Raw genomic sequence first — 24,689 nt, forward strand, 5'->3', positions numbered from 1 at the left:
TTTCTCTTGTAATTTTCAGCATTAATCGTCTTGAACCCATTGGTCTTTTATTCTGTATTATTGATAACTAAATGTGTTAACCATCTGGTCCTGTGTTGCTACAAATGATCTCTTCTATTTCTGGGAAGAGGTCTCCAACTCTGAGCCAGGGGCTCGGCACTTCCTTGTCGACATCCAGTCGGCTCAGATGGTGGGGATGTCTTCCTTGGGGAGTCAGACTCTTCCGTTGGGTAACTTTCTTCTATTATTGAGAGTTTCTTCATTTTTATAGTTGATGCTTTCAGGGGCGGCGCTAAGGTGGTGCTAGCTGGGGCTATAGACCCAGCAGAAATTGCAATAGCACCAGCGTAGCACCACCAAGGAATTAACTGAAATTTCATACACAAATTGCAGCTGCTTTGCTTTCTCTGCATATTTTTGAATACAGCTTGTTTCTCCAGTTGATCTAATGAAACAGCGCCCCGAGCTATCATAGCACCCACGCAACAATAAAGTTATAAACTCTGTCAGATCCACTCTACATTTCTGCTTATTCGTTCATTGGCAATGTCTCACCGTTGCTGTCCTCAGATCAGTTATGCTGATCTAAAATCACTTAAGGTGGTGATGTCACTCACTCTCACTCACGCGAGAGTTTGATGGCCCATGGTCTTGCGACACTAACGGATGCCCCACACATGCATACACATTGTACTTTTACAAGCTAGCGTGAGCCTGGCACGTGCATTATTTTGGCGGTGTGAAAAATGGATCGATTTTTAGTGAGAAAACGACCTCGTCCAGAAGAATCAGTGGTGTCTCAGCCTGAGCTTGTCTTAATTGAAAGTGACATGCAGAAAAAAAGTAAGGGGGATAAGACGACAGCAGTTCATCGAAGGACTTTGAAGGTGAAGTGGAGGAACAAGAAATGGAGCGGGTTTGGGAAGAGAACGTGGATGAAGCTGTTCTTAGTGCTAGTGGGAATACTGTTAGCGATGTTAGCCAGCAGCCTGAGGAAGGACCCCCTCGGCCAGCATTGAAAAAGTACCCTTCTCTGCTCGCAACAGTTTGGCAATCAGCAAAGGAGTTTTATTCGTGGCTCGTGACTGGAATATTCAATCACAAAATATGCTATATTCTGCTTTGCAAAATATGCTATATTCTGCAGGCAATTCCTGTGTGGAGGACATGGGTTCTATTCTGAGTCTACCTTCACTGTCACCGGTTACCACAACTGGCGGAAAGCTACAACAGCTTTCAAAACCCACCATGTAAGTGCAGCACATAAGTTTGCCATGGAGGCATGGGCCAAATTTATATTGAGAAAACAAGATAGTTCCAGATTGGGAAATATGCTTGACAAAGGACTTGCAAAGATTATCGAAGAAAATCGTGAGTATATGAGAACTGTGGCTGAGTCTCTTGCAAGGACAGACGGTGAATGACACAGTGGAATTTCTAGCTCCAATGAGACCCTACCGCGATGCATTTATAGATTTATACAAACTAATCTGCATAATCACTGACTCTACCTGTGACATCTGCCTCATGCAAACCGAGTTTCTCTTGCCTCAGATGCCTCAAAAACTACCTAAGGAATAGCAGTGGCGATGCTCGGAACAGCAACCCGGCCCTGTTGGCCATAAACAGCCGGAGGACCAAAGCACTTGACATCCAGAAAATCATTGATGCTTTCGCCACCAGTCACAACAACAGATGGATTGTGCTTCTCTGAAAACATCAATGGTGAGTGCAGTTGATTTAAAAAAAAATTAGGCCAAGATTACTATTATTATTTTGTGGTGGATACCCCATAGTCCTTATGTTTCCTGCAAATCCTAAGCTATTACATTTACTGCTATTAAGCCTATTGGTTTTGCTTAGACTTCCAAGCGGCGATTCTGTTGATTTTTGTTTTAAATTCAGTAGCCAAATTAACTAAGGTGTTGCATAGTCAGATTACGATTTGTCCAATTCCTGGTAACGCCTTACATCTGTTGTTTGCCTTATTTGACTTTAATAACGTTGTATCTTTTGGCATTGTCTATCTATGTAATACGAATAGCTGTGAACAGTGTGGGTTAGTGTTGTGTTCTTTAGTTGAAAACACGCATTTGACGCTGATTGCGGGATTGGTGCGCGATTCACGTTGTGTGCTATGGGCTGGATGCATTGTTGGTTTGTTTGTTTATGCTCTGTGTAGCCTGGGTTGTCTCCGATGGTGTTGACTGTCACAGTTCACTTCTATATTAGATTTATCAATTGCTGTTGCTTGTGAATCAACAGAGGCATTGATAGTAGGCACATAGTGCTTGAAACTGACTCTTGAACGCCACTGGTCTGGCCTTGCGAATACATATTACCAAAAGGTACATCCCTCAGCACCATTACTGAATAATTCAGCCCCACTGTAGCGCCAGCAAAAAAAAAAAAATCATCCCTGGCGCCGCCAGTGGATGCTTTCATTTCCGTTCAGTGATGTGTACCCCTCATCAGAATTGCATATGCTTGTACGGAGTGCTGAATCCTGCTTGTGTTGATGAAAATATATCCTTAGAGCTGATTGTGGATTTCAGAAAAGGCAAGATGAGGGAACACACACACTCCTCATAGAGGGATCAGAAGTGGAAAGCGTGAGCAATTTCAAATTCCTGGCTATCAATATCTCCGAGTATCTAACCTGGACCCAATATATCGATGCAGCTACAAAGAAGGCACAACAGTGGTTATACTTCATCCAGAGTTTCCAACATCACTCAAATATTTCTACAGATGTAACTTGGAGAGCATTGTAACTGGCTGCATCACCATCTGGTTCATGGGGACTTCTGCACAAGATCGAAGTAAGACGCACACTCAACGATTCAGGAACATCTCCTCTGCCATCCAGTTTCTGAATGGACATTGAACCCATCGATAGTCCCTCACTAATCTCTTTTTCATTTCTATTTCTACACAACTGATTTTATTTAATATTTTATATAATCACACAGACATGCATAGCTCTACATGCTCAACCTCCAGGCCCTGAAGCCATTTTGCTGCTCAGCCAGCTCCAGTGGACAGGCCACGTGCCTCGCATGGACAACTCCAGGTTACCGAAAGCAGTACTCTACGGAGAACTCTCTCAGGGCAAGAGAGATCGTGGTACAAGGACCAAATTAAGCAGCAGCTCTCTCAGGCAAATATGGAGGTCAACGAGTGGCAGCCGCTGATCCACGGCAAAGCCAAGAATTTTGAGGAACCCAGAAGAGCGACTGCTGAAAAAAAAGGGAGATGCAAGAAGGATCCAACTACCCAAATGCCCGTACCCCAACTGCATCCGTGTTACTACTGCCCCCGGGTCTGCAGATCCAGAATTGGCCCTACAGTCACCAACAATTGTGCCGTCATGCAGTACCACACACACACACACACCTATGAGGACTGCCGAAACCAGAAACCCTGAGTCAACAGTTCCATGTGAATAGCACTTGCTGCGTGACAGACAGCTGACATTGCCGGTAATCAGCAGGAGCTCAAGAAATGCAACTCCAATCTGTGCAAAGTCATCCAGACAGCGAAACGACAACACGGAGACAAGATCCCAACACAGCTCTCCACCACCAACACACACAGCTTATAGCAAGGCCTGCACACCATCGCAGACTTGAGAGCTAAGTGCAGTGGTACTGCCAACATCACTGCCTCTCTCTCAGATGAGCTAAATCGTTTTTTTAAACGCTCAGTTCGATATCGCCAACGCTGAGCCCCCGAGGAGAGCAGCCAAAGTGACCTGCACATTGGACATCTCTGAGGCTGAAGTACACAGATGTTTCCAATGAGTGGACAGTCGCGAGGCTGCGGGACCGGATGGCATCCCAGGGCAGGCACTCGGGATTTGAGCAGCACAACTGGCGGGTGTGTTTACAGACAGTGAGTGAGTGGGCCAGAGAAGGAGTGGAGATTTGAAGCTTTGACTCGATAGATTCTGGCAGTTTTGGCTGTTGGTCTGTGCAATCATGTCAATCAAGATTTGAAGAGATCAGCAGAAAGCCGTTGATTAGACAATCAAGAATTGAATAGCTCAGACTCAGCAGAAAGCAGCTGATTGGACAGTCGAGGACTGGGCAGTCGAGGACAGGTGACCAAACATTTTGAAAAGCTCAAACAGGTAAATAGAGGGACAGCTCAAATGAAGTGGCCAGTGAGTGAGTGGGCCAGTGAAGGAGAGGAGCTTTGAGGCTTTTTCTCGAGAGGCTTCGACGAGAAGAGGCGGAGGACAAGTTTGCTCGCAGTTAGTTTTTACAATGTCTCCTGAGACAGTAATGTGCCTCTCATCTGAGATGTGGCAGTCTTGGGGTAACGCCCCTCTCCCGCAGAGTCACATCTGCCAGAAGTGCATGCGGCTGGGTGATCTGGAAGACCGTGTAAGGAATCTGGAGCAGCAGCTGGATGACCTTCGACTCATAAGGGAGAATGAGCCAGTCATAAATGAGAGCTCCAGGGAGGTAGTCACACCTAGGCTGTTGGAAGCAGGTCGTGGGGTGACAGTCAGAGGGGGGAAAGCGAAGATGAGCAGACAGGTAGTGCAGAGCACCCCTGTAGCTAATCCCCTGCATAATAAGTTTACCATCCTGGATACTGTTGGAGGGGATGACCAACCAGGTGTGAGCCACGGTGGCAGGGCCTCTGGCACTGAGTCTGACCCTGTGGTGCAGAAGGGTGGGACGGAGAAGAGGAGAGCTGTCGTCACCGGAAACTCTATAGTCAGGGAGCAGACAGGAGATTTTGTGGACGTGAGAAGGACACCCGCATGGTTTGTTGCCTCCCAGGTGCCAGGGTCCGGGATGTCTCTGACCGGGTGCACGACATCCTGGTACGAGAGGGAAAGCAACCAGAAGTCGTGATACATGTTCGGACCAACGACTTAGGCAGGAAGAGGGATGAGGTCCTGAAGTGTGAGTTTTGGGAACTAGGCAGAAGGCTGAAGAACAGGACCTCAAGGGTGGCGTTCTCAGGATTGCTGCCAGTGCTACGTGACAGTGATGGTAAGAATTGGAGGAGATGGCAGTTGAATGCGTGGCTGAGGAGTTGGTGCAGGGAGCAGGGTTTTAGATTTTTAGATCATTGGGACCTCTTCTGGGGAAGGTGGGACCTGTACAGATTGGATGAGTTTCACCTGAACTCGAGGGGGAGCAATATCCTTGCAGGTAGGTTTGTTAGCATGGTTTGGGAGGGTGTAAACGAATTTGTGAGTGGGATGGGACCCAGACCAAAAGAGCAGTGAAAGAAGTGCATGGAGTAAAGCCAGATCTAACATATAGAGAGGCTTTGAGGAAAGAGAAGCAGAATAAACCGTGTAAAGACAGAAAGGTAGAAGGGCTGAAATGTGTGTACCTCAATGCAAGAAGCATCAGGAACGAAGGCGATGAACTGAGAGCTTGGATACATACATGGAATTATGATGTAGTGGCCATTACAGAGACTTGGCCGGCACCAGGACAGGAATGGATTCTCAATATTCCTGGATTTCAGTGCTTTAAAAGGGATAGAGAGGGCTGAAAAACAGGGAGGAGGGGTGGCATTACATTACAGAAAGGGTGGGTAATGTAGCAGGATCCACTTTTGAGTCAATATGGGTGGAAGTCAGGAACCAGAAGGGAGCAGTTACTCTACTGGGGGTATTCTATAGGCCCCCTGGTAGCAGCAGAGATACAGAGGAGCAGATTGGGAGGCAGATTTTGGAAAGGTGGAAAAATAACAGGGTTGTTATCATGGGTGACTTTAACTTCCCTTATATTGATTGGCACCTGATTAGTTCCAAGGGTTTAGATGGAGCAGAGTTTGTTAAGTGTGTCCAGGACAGATTCCTGTCACAGTATGTGGACAGGCCGACTAGGGGGAATGCCATACTAGATCTAGTACTAGGTAATGAACCGGGTCAGGTCACAGATCTCTCAGTGGGTGAGCATCTTGGGGACAGTGACCATCGCTCCTTGGCCTTTAGCATTATCATGGAAAAGGATAGAATCAGAGAGGACAGGAAAATTTTTAATTGGGGAAGAGCAAATTATGAGGCTATAAGGCTAGAACTTGTGGGTGTGAATTGGGATGATGTTTTTGCAGTACTGTGTAAAATGTACTGTGGACATGTGGTCGATGTTTAGAGGTCTTTTGCGGGATGATAGGGATAAATTTGACTCGGTGAGGAAGATAAAGAATGGTAGGGTGAAGGAACCATGGATGACAAGTGAAGTGGAAAATCTAGTCAGGTGGAAGAAGGCAGCATACATGAGGTTTAGGAAGCAAGGCTCAGATGGGTCTATTGAGGAATATAGGGAAGCAAGAAATGAGCTTAAGAAGGAGCTGAGAAGAGCTAGAATGGGGCATGAGAAGGCCTTGGCAAGTAGGGTAAAGGAAAACCCCAAGGCATTCTTCAATTATGTGAAGAAGAAAAGGATGACAGGAGTGAAGGTAGGACCGATTAGAGATAAAGGTGGGAAGACGTGCCTGGAGGCTGTGGAAGTGAGCGAGGGCCTCAATGAATACTTCTCTTCGGTATTTAGCAATGAGAGGGATCTTGATGATGGTGAGGGCAATGAGTGAGGTTGATGTTCTGGAGCATGTTGATATTAAGGGAGAGGAGGTGTTGGAGTTGTTAAAATACATTATGACGGGTAAGTCCCCGGGGCCTGAAGGAATATTCCCCAGACTGCTCCATGAGGCAAGGGAAGAGATTGCTGAGCCTCTGGCTAGGATCTTTATGTCCTCGTTGTCCACGGGAATGGTACCAGAGGATTGGAGGGAGGAAAATGTTGTCCTCTTGTTCAAAAAAGGTACTAGGGATAGTCTGGGTAATTATAGACCAGTGGGTCTTATGTCTGTGGTGGGAAAGCTGTTGGAAAAGATTCTTAGAGATAGGACCTATAGGCATTTAGAGAATCATGGTCTGATCAGGGACAGTCAGCATGGCTCTGTGAAGTGCAGATTGTGTCTAACAAGCCTGATAGAGTTCTTTGAGGAGGTGACAAGGCATATAGATGAGGGTAGTGCAGTAGATGTAATCTATATGGATTTTAGAAAGGCATTCGACAAGGTTCCGCACGGTAGACTTATTCAGAAAGTTAGAAGGCATGGGATCCAGGGAAGTTTGGCCAGGTGGATTCAGAATTGGCTTGCCTACAGAAGGCAGAGGGTTGTGGTGGAGGGAGTACATTCAGATTGGAGGATTGTGACTAGTGGTGTCCCACAAGGATCTGTTCTGGGACCTCTACTTTTCATGATTTTTATTAATGACTTGGATGTTGGGGTAGAATGGTGGGTTGGCAAGTTTGCAGACGACACAAAGGTTGGTGGTGTTGTAGATAGTGTAGAGGATTGTCAAAGATTGCAGAGAGACATTGATAGGATGCAGAAGTGGGCTGAGAAGTGGCAGATGGAGTTCAACCCAGAGAAGTGTGAGGTGGTACACTTTGGAAGGACAAACTCCAAGGCAGAGTACAAAGTAAATGGCAGGATACTTCGTAGTGTGGAGGAGCAGAGGGATCTGGGGGTACATGTCCACAGATCCCTGAAAGTTGCCTCATAGGTGGATAGGGTAGTTAAGAAAGCTTATGGGGTGTTAGCTTTCATCAGTCGAGGGACAGAGTTTAAGAGTCGCGATGTAGTGATGCAGCTCTATAAATCTCTAGTTAGGCCACACTTGGAGTACTGTGTCCAGTTCTGGTCGCCTCACTATAGGAAGGATGTGGAAGCATTGGAAAGGGTACAGAGCAGATTTACCAGGATGCTGCCTGGTTTAGAGAGTATGGATTATGATCAGAGATTAAGGGAGCTAGGGCTTTACTCTTTGGAGAGGAGGAGGATGAGAGGAGACATGTTAGATATGTACAGTATAATAAGAGGAATAGATAGAGTGGATAGCCAGCGCGTCTTCCCCAGGGCACCACTGCTCAATACAAGAGGACATGGCTTTAAGGTAAGGGGTGGGAAGTTCAAGGGGGATATTAGAGGAAGGTTTTTTACTCAGAGAGTGGTTGGTGCGTGGAATGCACTGCCTGAGTCAGTGGTGGATGCAGATACACTAGTGAAGTTTAAGAGACTACTAGACAGGTATATGGAGGAATTTAAGGTGGGGGCTTATATGCGAGGCCTTATATTTGAGGGTCGGCACAACATTGTGGGCCGAAGGGCCTGTACTGTGCTGAACTATACTATGTTCTATGTTCTATAATTTTAATCTCTCCCTCTCCAAGTGTAGAGTGCCCTCCTGCTTCAAATCCTTCACCATTGTCCCTGTACCTAAAACGACCAAGGCAACATGTCTGAACGTCTGGCGTCCTGTCGCACTCACCTCAATAATAAGCAAATACATTGAGAGGCTGTTTATGGAGCATGCTGCCACACACACTGGACCCAATACAATTCACCTACCGACACAACCAATCGACAGATGACGTATTAGTCACTGCTCTGCACACCATCTTTAAACATCTGGAGAAGAGGGATGCTTATGTGAGAATGCTGTCCTTGGACTACAATTCAGCATTCAATACCATCATTCCCTCCAGGCTTGACAAGAAGCTCAGAGACCTCGGCCTTGACCCTGCCTTGTGCAGCTGGATCATCGAATTCCTGTCAGATCGCCGGCAGGTGGTAAGATTGGGCTCCCTCACCTCTGCCCCTCTGACACTCGATGTAGGTGCCCCTCAGAGCTGTGTCCTAAGCTCCCTCCTTTACTCTCTGTATACACATGACTGTGTAGCCACCCACAGCTCCAATCTGCTAATTAAATTTGCTTACGGTACTATATGGATTGGCCAAATCTCAAAAATAATGAGGTAGCTGCACAGAAGAAGTCATCACCCTGACAGTGGTGTCAACAATACAACTTCTCCCTCAATGTTTCAAAAACAAAGTAGCTGGTTGCAATGTTGCAAAAACAAGAGGAATGGAGATAGTCTAACCCCTATTGACATCAGTGGACGTGGGGCTGAGAGGGTGAACAGCTTTAAGTTCACCGGCATTCACATCACTGAGGATCTCACGTGGTCCATTCATACCAGCTGTGTGGTGAAAAAAGGCACAGCAGCACCTCTTTACAGAGAAGATTCACTAGAATGGTTCCGGGAATAAGAGGGTTAACATATGAGGAACGTTTGTCCACTCTTGGACTGTATTCCTTGGAGCTTAGAAGAATGAGGGGAGACCTCATGGAAACATTTCGAATGTTAAAAGGCATGGACAGAGTGGATGTGGCAAAGTTGTTTCCCATGATGGAGGAGTCTAGTACGAGAGGGCATGACTTAAGGATTAAAGGGCGCCCATTCAGAACAGAAATGTGAACTTTTTTTTTAGTCAGAGGGTGGTGAATCTATGGAATTTTTTGCCATGGGCAGCAGTGGAGACCAAGTCATTGGGTGTATTTAAGGCAGAGATTGATAGGTATCTGAGTAGCCAGGGCATCAAAGGTTATGGTGAGAAGGTGGGGGAGTGGGACTAAATGGGAGAATGGATCAGCTCATGATAAAATGGCTGAGCAGATTTGATGGGCCGAATGGCCGACTTCTGCTGCTTTGTCTTATGGTCTTTCACCTCAGATCATTGAGGAAGTTTGGGATGGGCCCCCAAATGCTAACGATTTTCTACAGGGACACAACTGAGAGCATCCTGACTGGCTGCATCACTGCCTGGAATGGGAACTGTACTTCTCTCAATCGCAGGAACCTGCAGAGAGTGGTGTGGACTGCCCAGTGCATCTATGCATGTGAACTTCCCACTATTCAGGACATTTACAGAGACGGGTGTTAAAAAATGGCTTGAAGGATCACTGGGGAACCCAGTCTCACCAAGCACAAACTTCTCCAGCTGTTACCATCCGGGAAGCGGTACCGCAGCAGAAAAGCCAGGACCAACAGGCTCCGGGACAGCTTCTTCCACCAGGCCATTAGACTGATTAATTCACGCTGATACAACTCTATCTCTACAGTTGTATACATAAATACATGCTCACAGCACACGCTTTTCTGTAATTGTGCTGCTGGCGTATAAAAACAATTTTCACGACATATGTTCGTGATATTAACCTTGATTCTAAGAATTTTCATCTGGCTGTTGTCTCATTTTTTTAGATCTGTTATTCATCATCCTCATTCTGTCCTTGTTCATATCAATCTAAGTGCACTCCAGTGCACATGGTGTTTTCTAGAAATTGCTATTTAAATTCTTACTTTTCTTTGCATATTTTCCAGATCTGTTTCAGACCAGGATATTATACCAAAATTATACGTCAATATGGGCATAGTGAGTGTTTAGTACCTTTGTTATATTTTTACTGTTCAGCTCTGTTTGGCAGATTTTCTTGATCCTTGATGTAAATTCAGATTTTCTTCAGCCTTGAAGTAAATTTTGTTGGAAGGTTTTCCTTCATCACACGATTATCTATTTTCTTTGCTTGTTGATATCCTAAATATATGTTTGATATTCTGTTGCATTGTATCCTGATGCTCTGTTTGATATTCTACTGGCTCTGTTGCACCTTTCTTTATGTTTCATGTTCTGTACTTTCCTAGTTTAAAGTTCATGCTTATATCTTTGGAAATTAGTTCCATTATTTGAATTATTTGTTTTACTTTTACTGGTGCAAGAGCAAATAATTTCAAATCATCAATCTATAGCTGGGTCAAGGCATAATTCATTTTTTTTTTCTTATTTGATACCTGATTTTTGTCCGTTTCAGTAAGTTATGAGCGGGTTTAAAGATAGACTAAACCATAGAGGGCTTAGTGAGTCGCTCTGGAAAATTCCTCAAATTATTTTGATAATGGTGGTTGTTCCTTTGTGGTTGTTAATAGGATGATTATTTTACACCAATGATTCATCAGATGTTGTAGAAATTTCACAAGTATTGAATGAATTTTATATCTATTTGGAACCTCTCTTAACCATGTGAGGGAGAGAATCAAATGTTTTTTGATAGGCAATATAACACTGAAAGATTTCTGCTTTCCACAGGGTTTGAAATAGAATTACATAATCTGTAATCTGTTGTTCATACCCGAAAGGTATTCTTTCTGCTCTCCTGTGAGAATATTGTGGTTATCCAAGTGAGTTTTTATTAGGTACGAGATGCACGATTCTACAATTTTATGCAAAAAAATTGTCTTAGTATTATTAAGAGCCAATAATAACATAGTAGGTGACCATTCAATGGTCTTATAAATGCAGAATTAAAGCTGTCCTTGAGGCTGGTGGTACACACCTTCAACCGTTTATATCTTCTGCCCCACTGGAGTATGAAAGAGAGAATGTTTGTGGTGGTTTGGGGTTCAGCAGCAAGGCGTTGGGTGGGGGAAGTAGCGTCTTGCCAACTTGATTGAGTTCCTCCAGGAGGTGACAAAGGTGATGGATGAAGTTACACATGGATGTTGTCTACTACTATATTGGTAAAGTGTTTGACAAGGTCCCACATGGGAAGCTCATACAGAAAATTAACATGCTTGGGGACTGCATGAATTGTCCTGGCTGGCAAGGATCGACATTGGGAGAAATTTTTTGGCTGGCGGGTAGTGAATCTGTGAAATTATTGTCATCGACGGCTGAGGAAGACACGTCATTGGATATATTTAAAATGCGGGTCGATATGTTTCTGATGAGGAAGAACATCAATATTTACAGAAGGCAGGATAATCGGTTTGAGAGGACTTGCAGAACAAATTCACTGAGCCGATTGGTTTAATTCTGCTCCTAAGTATTATGGTTTCAGGGAGCATCTGGAGTACTGTATTCACTTCTGATTGTCCAGCTTTTAGAAGGATTGGAGAGGGTACAGAACAGGTTCATCAGGGTGTTGCCTGGATTCGGTGACATGTGCTACAAGTAGAGCTTTGATAAACTTGGTTTGTTTACTCTGGAGTTAGAATAGAGAGCTGACAGAGATGTGCAAGTTTTAGAGATAAGAGTTTGGGTCGACTGCCTGTATTTTGTTTGTTATTTTTTTACATAAGACTGGTGTCTAATACCAGAGGGCATTTAGTTAAGCTGAGTATATTCACAGCAATTGTGGGTAGTTTTTTTCTTCCCCCACAGAGTTGTGGGTGCCTGGAATTTGCTGTCTGGGTCATGTTGGAGGCAACTATGTTATATATGCTCCTAGATATACATGTACAGGAAATGCAAGGAAATGGTCAATAATGTATAAAAGGATACCAACGTATTTTTTTTCTCTTTCCCAGATATATAACGAGTTAAAAAAAAAAGGGAGAGGGTCGATATCAGACAACTGAAAAATGCTGTTGTAGTTGCAGTAATGGGTGAAAAGGAAATGGCAGACAAACTCTGCGGAAGTCACTAGCGGAATTACAAAAGGTAAAGAACATCAGCAAACAGAATTGTGTGTAGTGCAATTACAAAGTAAAAGGGACTTGAAAGATGAAAGGTCTGAAGATAGAAAAGTCACCTGGACTGGGTCATATAGTTTATCAGGAGCCTGCCTGGGGTGTGTGGGCATTCCCAGAGCATTAGGACCTGGAGTGAAGGCTTCAGCAGAACCAACAGCTGGATTAATAGAAAAATACAATGTGGAATATTCAGGCTGAAAAGAGCAATTCTTTTAATTGTTACTTGAATCCAGATATCAGCGAATGACTAATGGCGCATTTTGATTCCCAGGTTTTGCCAAGTCACAGACTAACATTTGAGATGTGGTTTGAACTGAGCATTTCATCACTCACCTATCAGTTGAGTGGGTGACTCAGATAACCCTTGGGCGATGTTCATGTATTCCTGTGGATCAGGACCTGTTTAAATAAAAAAAAAATCCATGGAAACAGCTAAAATAATTAAAATTACTAAAATGTTTATTTCAATGTGCCTTTGTGTTCAGTGCATGTTTTTGACGTACCAAGCTCCTGTATTTCCCTCAGTATTTTGTCCAACTTCGGTAACTCAGTCCTCCATGTCATAAAGGATTCCCACATCGCCCTCCGGGCCCGGGAGCCTTTACCCATCACCAGACTGAGGAAGAGTGTGGAACTCTCTGTCCGGTTTCCCTTCTCTGACAGTTCGGTGACTTTCTAGAAAAGGAAAGTAATAAATTTACCGCGGAGCAAACAGACATGGAGAATGTGCAGGAAAATATCTGTTCATAGTCCCAGTAGCTTCAGAATTGATGCAGTCACTGGACTGCTGCCTGATCCTCCCTGGGTTCAGTCATTAACAGAGAAACAGTAACTGAGGGAAATTCTAAATCAATATTGTGAAGGAATAAGGATTTACTGTCACCCTGCAGTATATTCAACGTGATTAATTTACTTATCCATCAATGTGTAACATTACATCAGAAAGATGTGACAACAAGAACGGAAGAGAGGGAGAGCGAGAGAGCAAAAAATGGATGGTGGGCATCACTGAATCGTGGCTGAAAGATCATATTTGTGTGCTCACATCCAAGGATAAATATTTAATCGAAAGGAGAGGCAGGTGGGTGAAAGGGTTGGGTTGACTCTGTTGTCATAAAAAAAAATGAAATATCCTTCTAAAGAAGTGATAGCAGATTGGACGGTGTAGCTGTTAAGATACTGCGTAGGAAAAAATGACCCTTATGGAACAGTAACCGGGATGTGGGATACACATTCCAGTGGGAGAGAGAAGAGGCATGTAAAGATTTCAATGTTAAAATAGTCATGGGGAATTTCAATATGCAGGAAGCTTTGGAAAATCAGGTCGGTGCTGAATCCCAAGTGAGAGAATTTATAGAATGCCTATGAGATGGCTTTTGAGAGAAGCTTGTGGTTGAGTCCACTATAGGAAAGGCGGATCTGGATTCGGTGTTGTGTATTGCACCAGATTTGATAGGGGAGATTAAGGTAAATAAACCCTTCAGAGGCAGTGATCATAAAATAGCAGAACTCACACTGCAGTTTCAGAGGGAGAAGGTAAAAGTTAGATGTATCAGTATTACACTGGAATGAAGGAATTACAGAGGAATGAGAGAGGAGCTGGGCAAAAATCACTTGGAAGAGGACACTAGCAGAGGCAACAGCAAAGCAGGAATAGATGAAGATTCTGGGAACGATTCAGAAGACGCAGAGAGAGGTAGATAATCCCAAATATGAAAGATTATTCCAAACGGAGGATGATCAACAATCTCTTTACATAGAATATAGTAAAATATAGTGCAAAGCTGGAGGACTGGGAAGCTTTTACTAACGAGCAGAAAGCAACTAAAAGCGGTAAGTAGAGAGAATATGAAATATGAAGGTAGGCTAGCTAATAAAGTAAAATAGCTTACCAAAATGCTGGTCTGATATATATGCCCTTTCAGGACAACCTATTGATTTTTGGTGTCATGAGATAGCAGCTTTGTGCGTGGTAGATCATGTCTAACCAATCTTAATGTTTTGCCATGTAGTTACCGGGAAAGTTGAGGAATGGAAGGAAGTTGGTGTTGTCTACTTGGACTTTAGCACGGCATTTGACAAGGTACCGCAAAGGAGGGTGGGCAAGAAAGTTCAGTTGCTCAGCAGTCAAAGTAAACTGGTGAACTGATTAGACAATGGCTTTTTGGAAGAAGACAGAGAGTGGTTATAGACTGTTGAATCTCTGACTGGGAGTTTGTAATATGTGCTGTGCCACAGGGATCGGTGCTGGGTCCGTTGTTGTTTGTCATCTATATCGATGATCTGGATGAAAATGTGGTTAACTGGATCAGCAAATTTGGAGATGACACCAAGAGTGGGGACGTGTAGTGGAGAGTGAGGAAGACTACCAAACCTTGCAGTAGTGTCTAAACCAGCTGAGAAATGGGCTGAAAATGGCGGATGCAATTTAATGCAGAAAAGTGCGACGTGTTGCACTTTGGAAGGACCAAGCAGAGTCAATCTTATACAGTGACCGGTATGGCACTGAGGAGTGCGGTAGAGCGAAGTTATCTGGGGATATATTTCCATAATCATTAAAAGTGGCAGCAAAGGTTGATAGATTGGAAAGAAAGTGTTTGGCACACGAGCCTTCATAAATGAAAATATTGGGTACAGTAGGTGAGATATGATGTGGAACATGTATAAAACATTGGTAAGGCCTAGTTTTCAGTTTTGTGTGCAGATCCGATCACCTACTTAGAGGACAGAGGTAAAGATGGTTGGAAGAGTACAGAGAAAATTTACAAGGATGTTGCCAGGACTGGAGAACCTGAGGTTTAAGGAAAGATTGAACAGGTTAGGACTTTATGCATTGGAACGCAGAAGATTGAAGGGTGATTTGATAGAGGTACACAAAATTATGAGGTGTATAGACAGGGTAAATGAGGGAAAAGTCTTCACTCAGAGGGAGGTGAGATTGTGGAACGAGCTAGCAGCGGAAGTGGTGCAAGCGGTACAAGAGAAGTCTGGATAGATACATGAATGATAAGGGTATAGAGCGCCATGGCCCAGTGCAGGTCAGTGGGAATAGGCAGCTTCAGTAGTCTGGCATGGAATAGATGGGCTAAAGGGCCTATTTCTGTGCTGCACTTTTCTATGACTCCGACACGTCAGCCACTCTGTTAGGGAACTCAGATGGAGACCAGACCAGCTGTGGTTAGCAGGTTTCCCTCCCTCAAGTACCGCAGTGAAGCCAGTTGGCCCAATTTACAATCTGACAATATTCATCCTGAATCAATGAGCTGAGGTGAATTTGACTGACGGTCCTGATAAGACGTGAAATTAGTTTTAGACTGAATGTCTGTTCAACAGTCCAGATATGCAGCCACTGCTCGTGTATCACACTGATAAATACAGCAGGTGTGAGAGGAAAAGGTGACACGGAACCTGTAGCTCCCAGTGCTCCCCACCTTAACAGCTGAAACCAGATCTGCTGGAGACAGTCAGAGATCAAAGTCTCCATTGTCATGTAGACCTCCTAGAACGTGCAGGAGATTAATACTGATCACTATTCCCTCTGATACCAGCAGTTCAGTGACAATATACTAAATACACTCACCTCATTTTCTTCTCTACTGAAATATCCCTCCTTTGTCAACATCCAACCGAGTCTTTCAACCTTTTCTTCAATCGCCTGTTTGAGTCTGTCCCTGTAGAACTTTGTCAGCTGGTACAGTCGATATTCCTCCCCCTCTGCCAGGAGGTCAGGGATTGTAAACCTTTGTTCTGTGAATATAGAAAGGAAAATGTTGGCTTGAACTCAGCTGTCCCTCATCTCCACCACTATCACACAACTCAAAAAAAAAAAAAAAAAAAAAAAAAACTTGTCTTGAACCTGCCTACAGAAACAATGGATTAATTCCCCATCTCCAAACACCGACCTTAAAACCAACCCAACAATGCTCTGGGCATTACGTATCAGAAGGACCACATTTAATGCAAACCAGTCCATCCCCCATCCCACCCACTCACCTATTTCAATTTTGGATAGGCAATAAATGTTGGGACTGTTGGTAATATTCGATTCCCAGAGATACCCTCTCCATCCTGGAAATACTCTCCTCATCTGGAGAGCTGCATTTCCTCCAATACATAACCTGGAAATCCTCAGAGCAGGTAGTACATTTCCTGTAGTGGTGTAACGGCTGCCCACTAGACCACATGTACCACACCCACACATTCCCCCCTCCTCTGACCAACCATCCAACAAGGCCTCACATTTACCCGCTCCCTGTCTCATTCTGTGAACACATCACCCTCATATTTCACTCATCTGCTCCTTGTTGGGGACTTGACAATTCCGTGTTCAATGAGCTTCCGAGCTGACAGACAGTCGCCTCACTTGTACTGGTTCCAGGGTCCTGCTCAGCGTCTCTGACGTCACTGTCTCTGGGCTGACAGACAGTCGCCTCACCTGTGCTGGTTCCAGGATCCTGATCAGTGTCTCTGACGTCACTGTCTCTGGGCTGACAGACAGTCGCCTCACTTGTCCTGGTTCCAGGGTCCTGCGTAGTGCCTCTGACGTCACTGTCTCTGGGCTGACAGACAGTCGCCTCACTTGTCCTGGTTCCAGGGTCCTGCGTAGTGCCTCTGACGTCACTGTCTCTGGGCTGACAGACAGTCGCCTCACTTATGCTGGTTCCAGGGTCCTGATCAGTGTCTCTGACGTCACTGTCTCTGGGCTGACAGACAGTCGCCTCACTTGTCCTGGTTCCAGGGTCCTGCGTAGTGCCTCTGACGTCACTGTCTCTGGGCTGACAGGAAGTCGCCTGACTTGTACCAGTTCCATGGTCCTGTGCAGTGCCTCTGACGTCACTGTCTCTGGGCTGACTTTGCTTCATTTCCGCTGCGGCCGTACTGCATTCTGGGACATTGCACTCAATCTGACCCTGCTTTGGTACATTGCTTCCCTTGTCCTGATCATCTTTCCCCTACGGTCCACCTGGTAAAAACCTCTTCAGTCCTTTTTCTACTCCTTTCGATTTCCTCCCTGAAATAAGTGATGAATTGTAGGTCATATGAGTATGATTTAAATCTGAGCAAAACTGATTCAGACTGCAATGGAGCCGAGACTCTGGCTGACCAGATTTGGAGTGGGACTGTGCTGGTGAATGTGAACCGTACATCCTGCCAGGTGACCATCGCAATAAGCCGGTGACTGGACACATTCACTCCCAGTTAAATAACAGGAGAGACACAGTAATGCTGATCACTGAATTCACAGCAGTTGAACACACGGATGACCACGGGATCTTAATGCAGTGGTGTCCGGTGATACTGGGAAATATCACTGCGATTGTCTTCCACAAGCTAAAATCTCCCAGGGCCACTTACTGTCCAGTAGTCAGTGTCACACACAGACCAGCAACGGGATTACACATGGTCCAGTCTGCTGGATCACACATTCTCCAATCGCTTTGACACACGATGTCCAGTCCCCTTGGTCACAGACTGACCATTCCCTGGAGACGCACATCGTCCGGTACCCTGGGTCGCAGGCTGACCACTAACTTAGGTATTTATGCTGTCCGCTACCCTGGTGCCCTTCTTATCCCCCGCCTGATGACGTCATGTAACAACTATGCAAGTCATTGGTAATGTTTCGCTCAGAGAGCTTTGTGTGTAGTTGCAGTTGCTAATCTATAGGATGGAGGTGATTAAGCTGGAAAATGTGTGGTGAAGAATGACCACTACGGTACTGGACTAGTGTGTTGCTTTTTTTGTGTGTTATATGGTTCGGCTAGGACGGTTTGCCCTGGAGCTCACGAGCTTGAAGGGTGACCTTATATGAGCAAAAAATAATCCAGGGCGTAGATAGGGTAGATAGTCACAGTTTTTTTTCTTTTACCAGGGTAGAGGAGTCTAAGATTTCAGCGCAGACGTTTAAAAGGGACCAAAAGTGGCTTTTTTTTTTCACGTGGCGGGTGATGAGTATAAATTGCGTGCAGTCAGAGGAGGCCGCAAACACAAATCAAATGACAAAATTGAGAGCATGCAGGTAGGAAATGGGATAGAAGAAGTTTACAAGGGAAATTTGGGAAAGGCTGCAGGAAAACGGAGCGAGCTCAGACATTTAGATCAGCATGAATTAGATGGGCCGAAGGACCCGTTTCCAGGCTGTAATACCTTTTTTATTCCACCTGGAATCACAGATTTGAGCACAATCGCAACTTCTATAGGTGACAGACATTTGGTCATTGGTTATGCCGGGTTTCCCAGCAGAGATCCTGGGAATTTAAATTCAGCTAGAAGATTACCTCAGTAGGAAAATATTTAGAAACTCACGTTCACCATTTCTCCACAGCCCAGACATTCACTGGGGTATTAAAACACGGAAGCAGACCACAAATTTATCTGCAATGAGTTGCATCCTGATCCTCAGCCATTCCCAACACTAGTAATGTTCTCCGCTCTGTTACAGAAAACAGATTTCGGAAACATCCCTGTTCTTCTTTGCGCCGCGGCCAAGGAAAGCCAGAGGGTGAGTTGATAGCTTTGCTTCCAAAACCTGAAATGTTTGTTATCACGGAATCTCTGAAGTCCCGGAAATGCTTCTATTATCTGGTTCTGAATTTTATAAATGATAGTTGGAGATATTTTACACCTCAGAACTTGTCTGGAGGTGAAACTGACCCTGACCTTGAACATTTACATTAACCACAAGACCGCTGTCACATTCCTTTCTGTGTTTCAGTCACAACCACCTGATTCAGGGTCTCCTGCTCCTTTCACTCAGGTGGAGCTTTGCCTGGTGAGCGGAGTGATTCGACCATTACTGGTGTCAGGTCCCTGCGCTGGAACTGTTAGATTGATCAATTACTCAAGGCTGCTCTACCAGTGGGATAAATGACACTGCTTAATGAAACTTTTCTACGCCCTGTTAACATCTGTGGAAGTTTCTTCATCTGAACTACTGTGTACAAACGCGACAGAAGTTTAATTCAAAGATCCCTGTGATCATACCTGTGTCCATTCTGACGATTGTGATTGTCGTCGTCTTGTTTACACTTTGGTGGCGGTGCAGGACAGCTCCCCCTGCTGGTGATGCCCTGAATTACACAACAAGCAGACAGTGAGTCAGAGAAAGTAGATTACTTTTCAAATATGACACTATTTCCATCCCCTGTATCAGAGCAGCAGTTGGCTTAGGGACCAAATGTTCACTGTTAACATCAACTCCTATACCATTCTGTATGTCTATCCAGTGATACCAGGCGCATCTGCTGACAGAGTCACAGAGCAATAGAGCACAAATACAGACCGTTCAGCCCAACGAGACAATGCCAACCACAGCGCCCATAGAGATGGCCACAATTTCCTGTGATGGGCCCATTTCCCTCCTGGCCTTTTCGCTCCATCTACACCTGCTTTTTGAATTATGCTACTGCGGCTGCCTCATCCCACTTCCTCTGGCTGTTTCCTCCACATAATCCCCAACATCTGCATGAATCCGTTGCTGCTCGGGTTGGTTTTGCAATCTCTTTACCACCTCCTGTCTATTGAGATCCCCTAAATGCTACGATAATCTTCCCTGTGAAACAGCAACTACTAATCTTGTGCATTCTGCGAATTTACCAGTCAAGTAAGTCTTGTGCAATCGCATCCAAATCATTGCTATAAAATAACGAATATCAAAGGTCTCGACTTGTAGCCTCGCGGCACACCACAAATTACTCATCTCCATTGCGAGGAGAAACCTTCAACCAGTACTCTTTGCTTGCTGCCTTGAAGCTAATTTCGAATACATCCAACTTGCTCTCTCCGGACACCATGGGACCTAATCATCGAGACCGAACTGCCATGTGATACCTTGTCAAAGACTTTGCTGGAGTCTGATGTACAACATCCATGGGAAAATTACTTTGAATTTCCACCTCTACTTAACGTCACGTTCGCAGGTTCTGACAATGTAATTAGTAGAAAGTACTTGATGAGACCAAGGTATGTAAATGTAAATTAATGGTTGCCATTTGCTGGTGAGGACCGAATAAAATGCAGTGTTGGGACATTTTACTTTAAAACAGGTCTGTTCTCAGCGCAGGCCTACACGACAATATATTCGAGGGCGAGTATACAATAGTCAGAGGAGATGACAATAGCCAGAGGAATCAATGGCGTGTTGCTGCCGTTCATGGAAATTCCACATTTCCACAATCACTACAGCACAACGCACTCGGGGCTTCTTATAAAGGGAGGGAATTGGCAACGCATTTTGAGATGATTATAACGTAACAAGGAAAGGAAACATCAGAACTGACCAAAAGCTACTTCAGATGATGCAGGACCTTCAAATGAGCAAACACTGAGAGAATGTGAGTGAGTTTAAAGAGCTGGGATACTGACAGTACATAACGAGACCTGGAGTGATTGTATCTGGGTCAGACAGAGGCATAACCGGTATCTCTGGGCACATTCAGCCCACTCCAATTATTTCGTACCTTCCTTCGTACGGGTATGTAATGTGTAAAGGACCCGTGTTTGAGTGAATGAGACTCACCAAACTTGCTCCGGACTGAATCAATGGAAACTCTGAGTCAGAAGGGTTCTCTCCAGTTGGTGCTCTCAGTCCTCGGGCTGGTTCACTTGCTGCTGTTCCTTCATCATCAGTCGTGGTTCGCTTCCAGTTGTGGGCTTTTCTTCCAATAAATCTCTCACCGCTGGTCTAACTTTAACATGAAAGATAATGAAGCACATTAACAATACAAAGAGCAACATATTTCTGCTCAATGTTCCAAAAGCAAATCTCACTGAAATTTGAACGCTGAAGGCAAATAAAAGGATTTCAGTGAACAAATCTGTAATTGGCCCTCACACGTCACAAATCCTGATATGGCATACGAAGGACTCATCATTCAGTCATGGTAAGACATAAGGAATAGGAGCAGAATGAACTGATTCGGTCCAACGAGTCTGCTCCATCATTCAATCGTGTCTGATTGTTTTTTTGTTTTTTTTTCTCGCCGCAATGTCATATTCCTGCCTTCTTCTCAGAAAGTGCTGGAAACTCGGTACATCGGATTGGATATGTGGAAAGAGAAACTGTGGAAGACCCAGTATCAGAACTGGAATTGTCCAAGATGCTGCCCGATCTGCCGAATGCTTAATTGTGCAATTTGGCCCAGATCTCATCCTTGCTCATACCTATAATGGGGGAGGTACTACACCCAGTGTTCTGAAAAGGTAGTAAAAGTGATTATCGGGGCATTAAAAGTGATCGTCCGAGAAACGAAAATGAAAAGCTCTTCAATTTATAGTAAATGGAACGTCTAGTTATTCGCTGCTCAACATTAGTTCTGTATTGTTAAACACTTGAGCCTCATTGCCTCACAGTACGTTCCCTCAGACAAGGCGAAATCATTATTCATTTTTCTTGCTTTATTCATTACTATTTCCTGGATACCAGAGGGGCTCCCAGTGAAACAGTTTTGTCCACTCTATTGACTTTTAACATCCCGTCTGTAACTGGAAGAGCGATAATGTACCATATTCAATCGTGTTCAATATGTATAGAATGTAACGTGGTTCTGTCTCCAATATTCGCACTAATTACTATCTTTGCAGCTGCGTGGATCAACCATTGCTCTGAGCTGGAAATTTTCACACGGCCTGAAAAAAGCGTGACATCATAGATATATCCTTTCTTATAATGTGCATCTATGAATATTTAGGCTGAAGACAGAAGAAAAAAAGTATTCTTTTGATTTTAATTATTAATTAGAGGATATGATAAAATGCAGTACAACAAATAAAAACATTCAGGTTTCATAAACGTTTATCTGACAGTGTTTAATTTCATCTGCGCTGCAACAAAGGCTTCGTTCGTGGGAGGATTTTGGTTACGCAGACGCCCAGTTTAGAGGGAACAGTGACGGGCCTCTCTCTCCAAGTTACCCCGACCTTATAACACCGCCTTGCCAGCGACAACCTGTTGTGGCAAACATGCAAATCGTCAATAATCAGGCCTAAATCTCATCCGTGTTCATATTCGAGATGGGTGAGGGTTTGTCTAAATGGGAAATGCACTAAATGGCCTCTTTGTTAGCTACAACTGTATAGCAGCTCATTAATGCGAATCTGTTAATCATGTGGCAGCAACTCAAAGCATAAACACATACAAATATGTTCAACAGGTTCAGATGTGATTTAGGCCAAACATCGGAACAGGAAATAAATGTGATGTAAGTGACGTGACCGTGGAATGATCGCTGGTGTCAAACCGGGTGGTATGAGCGTTACGGAAACTGCTCAACTACTTGTATTTTCACGTATAAACCTCTCGGTTTACAGAGAATGGTCTGGAAACAAACCAAAGGGAAATCCAGTGAGCGGCAGTTGTAAAGACCTGGTTAATGAGAGAGCTCAGTGAGATTGGACAGACTGATTAAATCCAACGGGACGGCGGCAGGCCACATCATTAGGTACGGGGGGTACACAAAAACGTGCCCACTGTCTGTAGACTTCCATACTTTTATCAACTGCCAGTCAGATTTATTACAGGAATTTTTAACCTAAATATCACTGCCAGGTTTGCTAAAAAATACACAAACAGAATAAGACACACATATTCGTTAATCCACGCAATCGTAAGGACAATATGGAACTGATAGAAACATTAGCAATAGTAGCGCGACCAGTGGGCGTAATAAAACACCATAACATTTCCCCCTGTAGCCTCTGTTCTTACCTGGTACTGTACTCCTGAGTCTGTTTCCAAAGAATCCGGGCATCTGAATTTTATTGTCCCTAACAGTAATTTAACACACCCTGAGCAATGTTCTGTTGATAACTCGTTCATTAACCTGAGCTTCAGTCTATTCAGCACGTAACGCCTCACCTTGTTCCTCAATGCTTGTGTTAAACCACATACGAGCTTAATTTCCATGAACAAGTCACTCGTACAAGTGGTCTGAACCAGAATTAATACGACAGTGCAAGCGGTGCAGTAATTTCCTCTCTCTAGAATATTTGATCTGCTCCAGAGAGAAATCACAACCCGCATCCTGGTTCGGTTCCGTTGGTGTCGTCGCTTTAATTTGTTGTTCACCTTGGGACCAGTTTATTGTCAGGTTATAAACCCCGGAGACAGCTCGGGGCAAAGATCGCTGTGGGTTTATTGCACAGAGACAGCAGAAGGAAGGGCGCTGTGAGCTCTGATGAAGTATTATGTATTTGGAATAATGTTCTCTTTTGAATGGGAGCCATTCTCTTTCTCTGGATTTTACTGTGCCCCCTCTGCCTGCAGCTGAGTTCAAGGTCACCCTGTTTATAAGGAGCCATTTTTAACAGTTGCCCGCAGTTGGCCCATTACAATAATGGACCAACTGGAGAGCAACTGTGCGGAGATAACCATCTCCCAGAGATAACAACCGGTCAAAGTCGACAGCGAGATAAGGATGCCCTTCTCCTTCAGTTTATTGCTCACTGACTGGAAACAGGTCACCATGTCACAGCAGCAATCAGATGAAATTATGACCATTTCCCGCTGACGAATTTGCCTGGCAACCCATTTACTTCACACATACATCAACCGGAATCACATTTATTTTGCAAATACTTGTACCGTTCTTCGTCAGAGAACCCAGGCAAAAAAGAGAATTCCGAAGACACACTTGTTCCACCTCAGAAAAATAACCTCATCTCTCTTCACCTGTTTCAGTTCTCTCCTCAGTAGCAAACATGTTCTCCACATTCCTGTCCAGACTCAGAGTGATGTTCAATGTCCCCAGCAAGGGCTCAATTCAAAGGATCTAACCACGAGCGGATAAAACCTCCTCACCTCCTAAATAACAGCGAATGCAATCAACTCCCCGTCTACATCGAATACCAGCGAATACAGTGTAGTGGTCAGTATTGAAGTGGACGGTAGCGTGGTGGTCAGTATTGAACCGGACGGTAGTGCAGTGGTCAGTATTGAAGCGGACGGTAGTGTAGTGGTCAGTATTGAAGTGGACCGTAGTGTAGTGGTCAGTATTGAAGTGGACCGTAGTGTAGTGGTCAGCATTGAAGCGGACGGTAGCGCAGTGGTCAGTACTGAAGCGGACGGTAGCGTAGTGGTCAGCATTGAAGCGGACGGTAGCGTAGTGGTCAGTATTGAAGCGGACGGTAGCGCAGTGGTCAGTATTGACGCGGACGGTAGTGTAGTGGTCAGTATTGATGCGGACAGTAGCGGAGTGGTCAGTATTGAAGCGGACGGTAGCGTAGTGGTCAGTAATGAAGCGGACGGTAGTGTAGTGGTCAGTATTGATGCGGACAGTAGCGGAGTGGTCAGTGTTGAAGCGGACGATAGCGCAGTGGTCAGTATTGAAGCGG

General features: G+C 44.6%; 1 protein-coding gene across 2 annotated transcripts in view; it reads right to left on the reverse strand.

The window, feature by feature from the left end:
* LOC140208268 (NACHT, LRR and PYD domains-containing protein 3-like) overlaps positions 1 to 24,689 on the reverse strand; it is a 552,847-nt gene that overhangs the window by 511,155 nt on the left and 17,003 nt on the right. The window contains exons 3-7 of one of the 2 annotated variants that reach the window (XM_072276837.1): positions 20,878 to 21,042; positions 19,344 to 19,429; positions 15,940 to 16,106; positions 12,863 to 13,034; positions 12,693 to 12,758 (exon numbers count right to left, since the gene is read on the reverse strand). The exons of the other annotated variant lie outside the window; for it this stretch is intronic. Coding sequence (XP_072132938.1) covers positions 12,693 to 12,758; positions 12,863 to 13,034; positions 15,940 to 16,106; positions 19,344 to 19,353 — 415 coding nt within the window. The 5' untranslated portion in view covers positions 19,354 to 19,429; positions 20,878 to 21,042. The remainder of the gene's footprint in view (positions 1 to 12,692; positions 12,759 to 12,862; positions 13,035 to 15,939; positions 16,107 to 19,343; positions 19,430 to 20,877; positions 21,043 to 24,689) is intronic. 2 annotated transcript variants of the gene reach the window in all.

Source organism: Mobula birostris, chromosome 13, assembly GCF_030028105.1.
Source record: "Mobula birostris isolate sMobBir1 chromosome 13, sMobBir1.hap1, whole genome shotgun sequence".
Lineage (NCBI taxonomy): Eukaryota > Metazoa > Chordata > Chondrichthyes > Myliobatiformes > Myliobatidae > Mobula > Mobula birostris.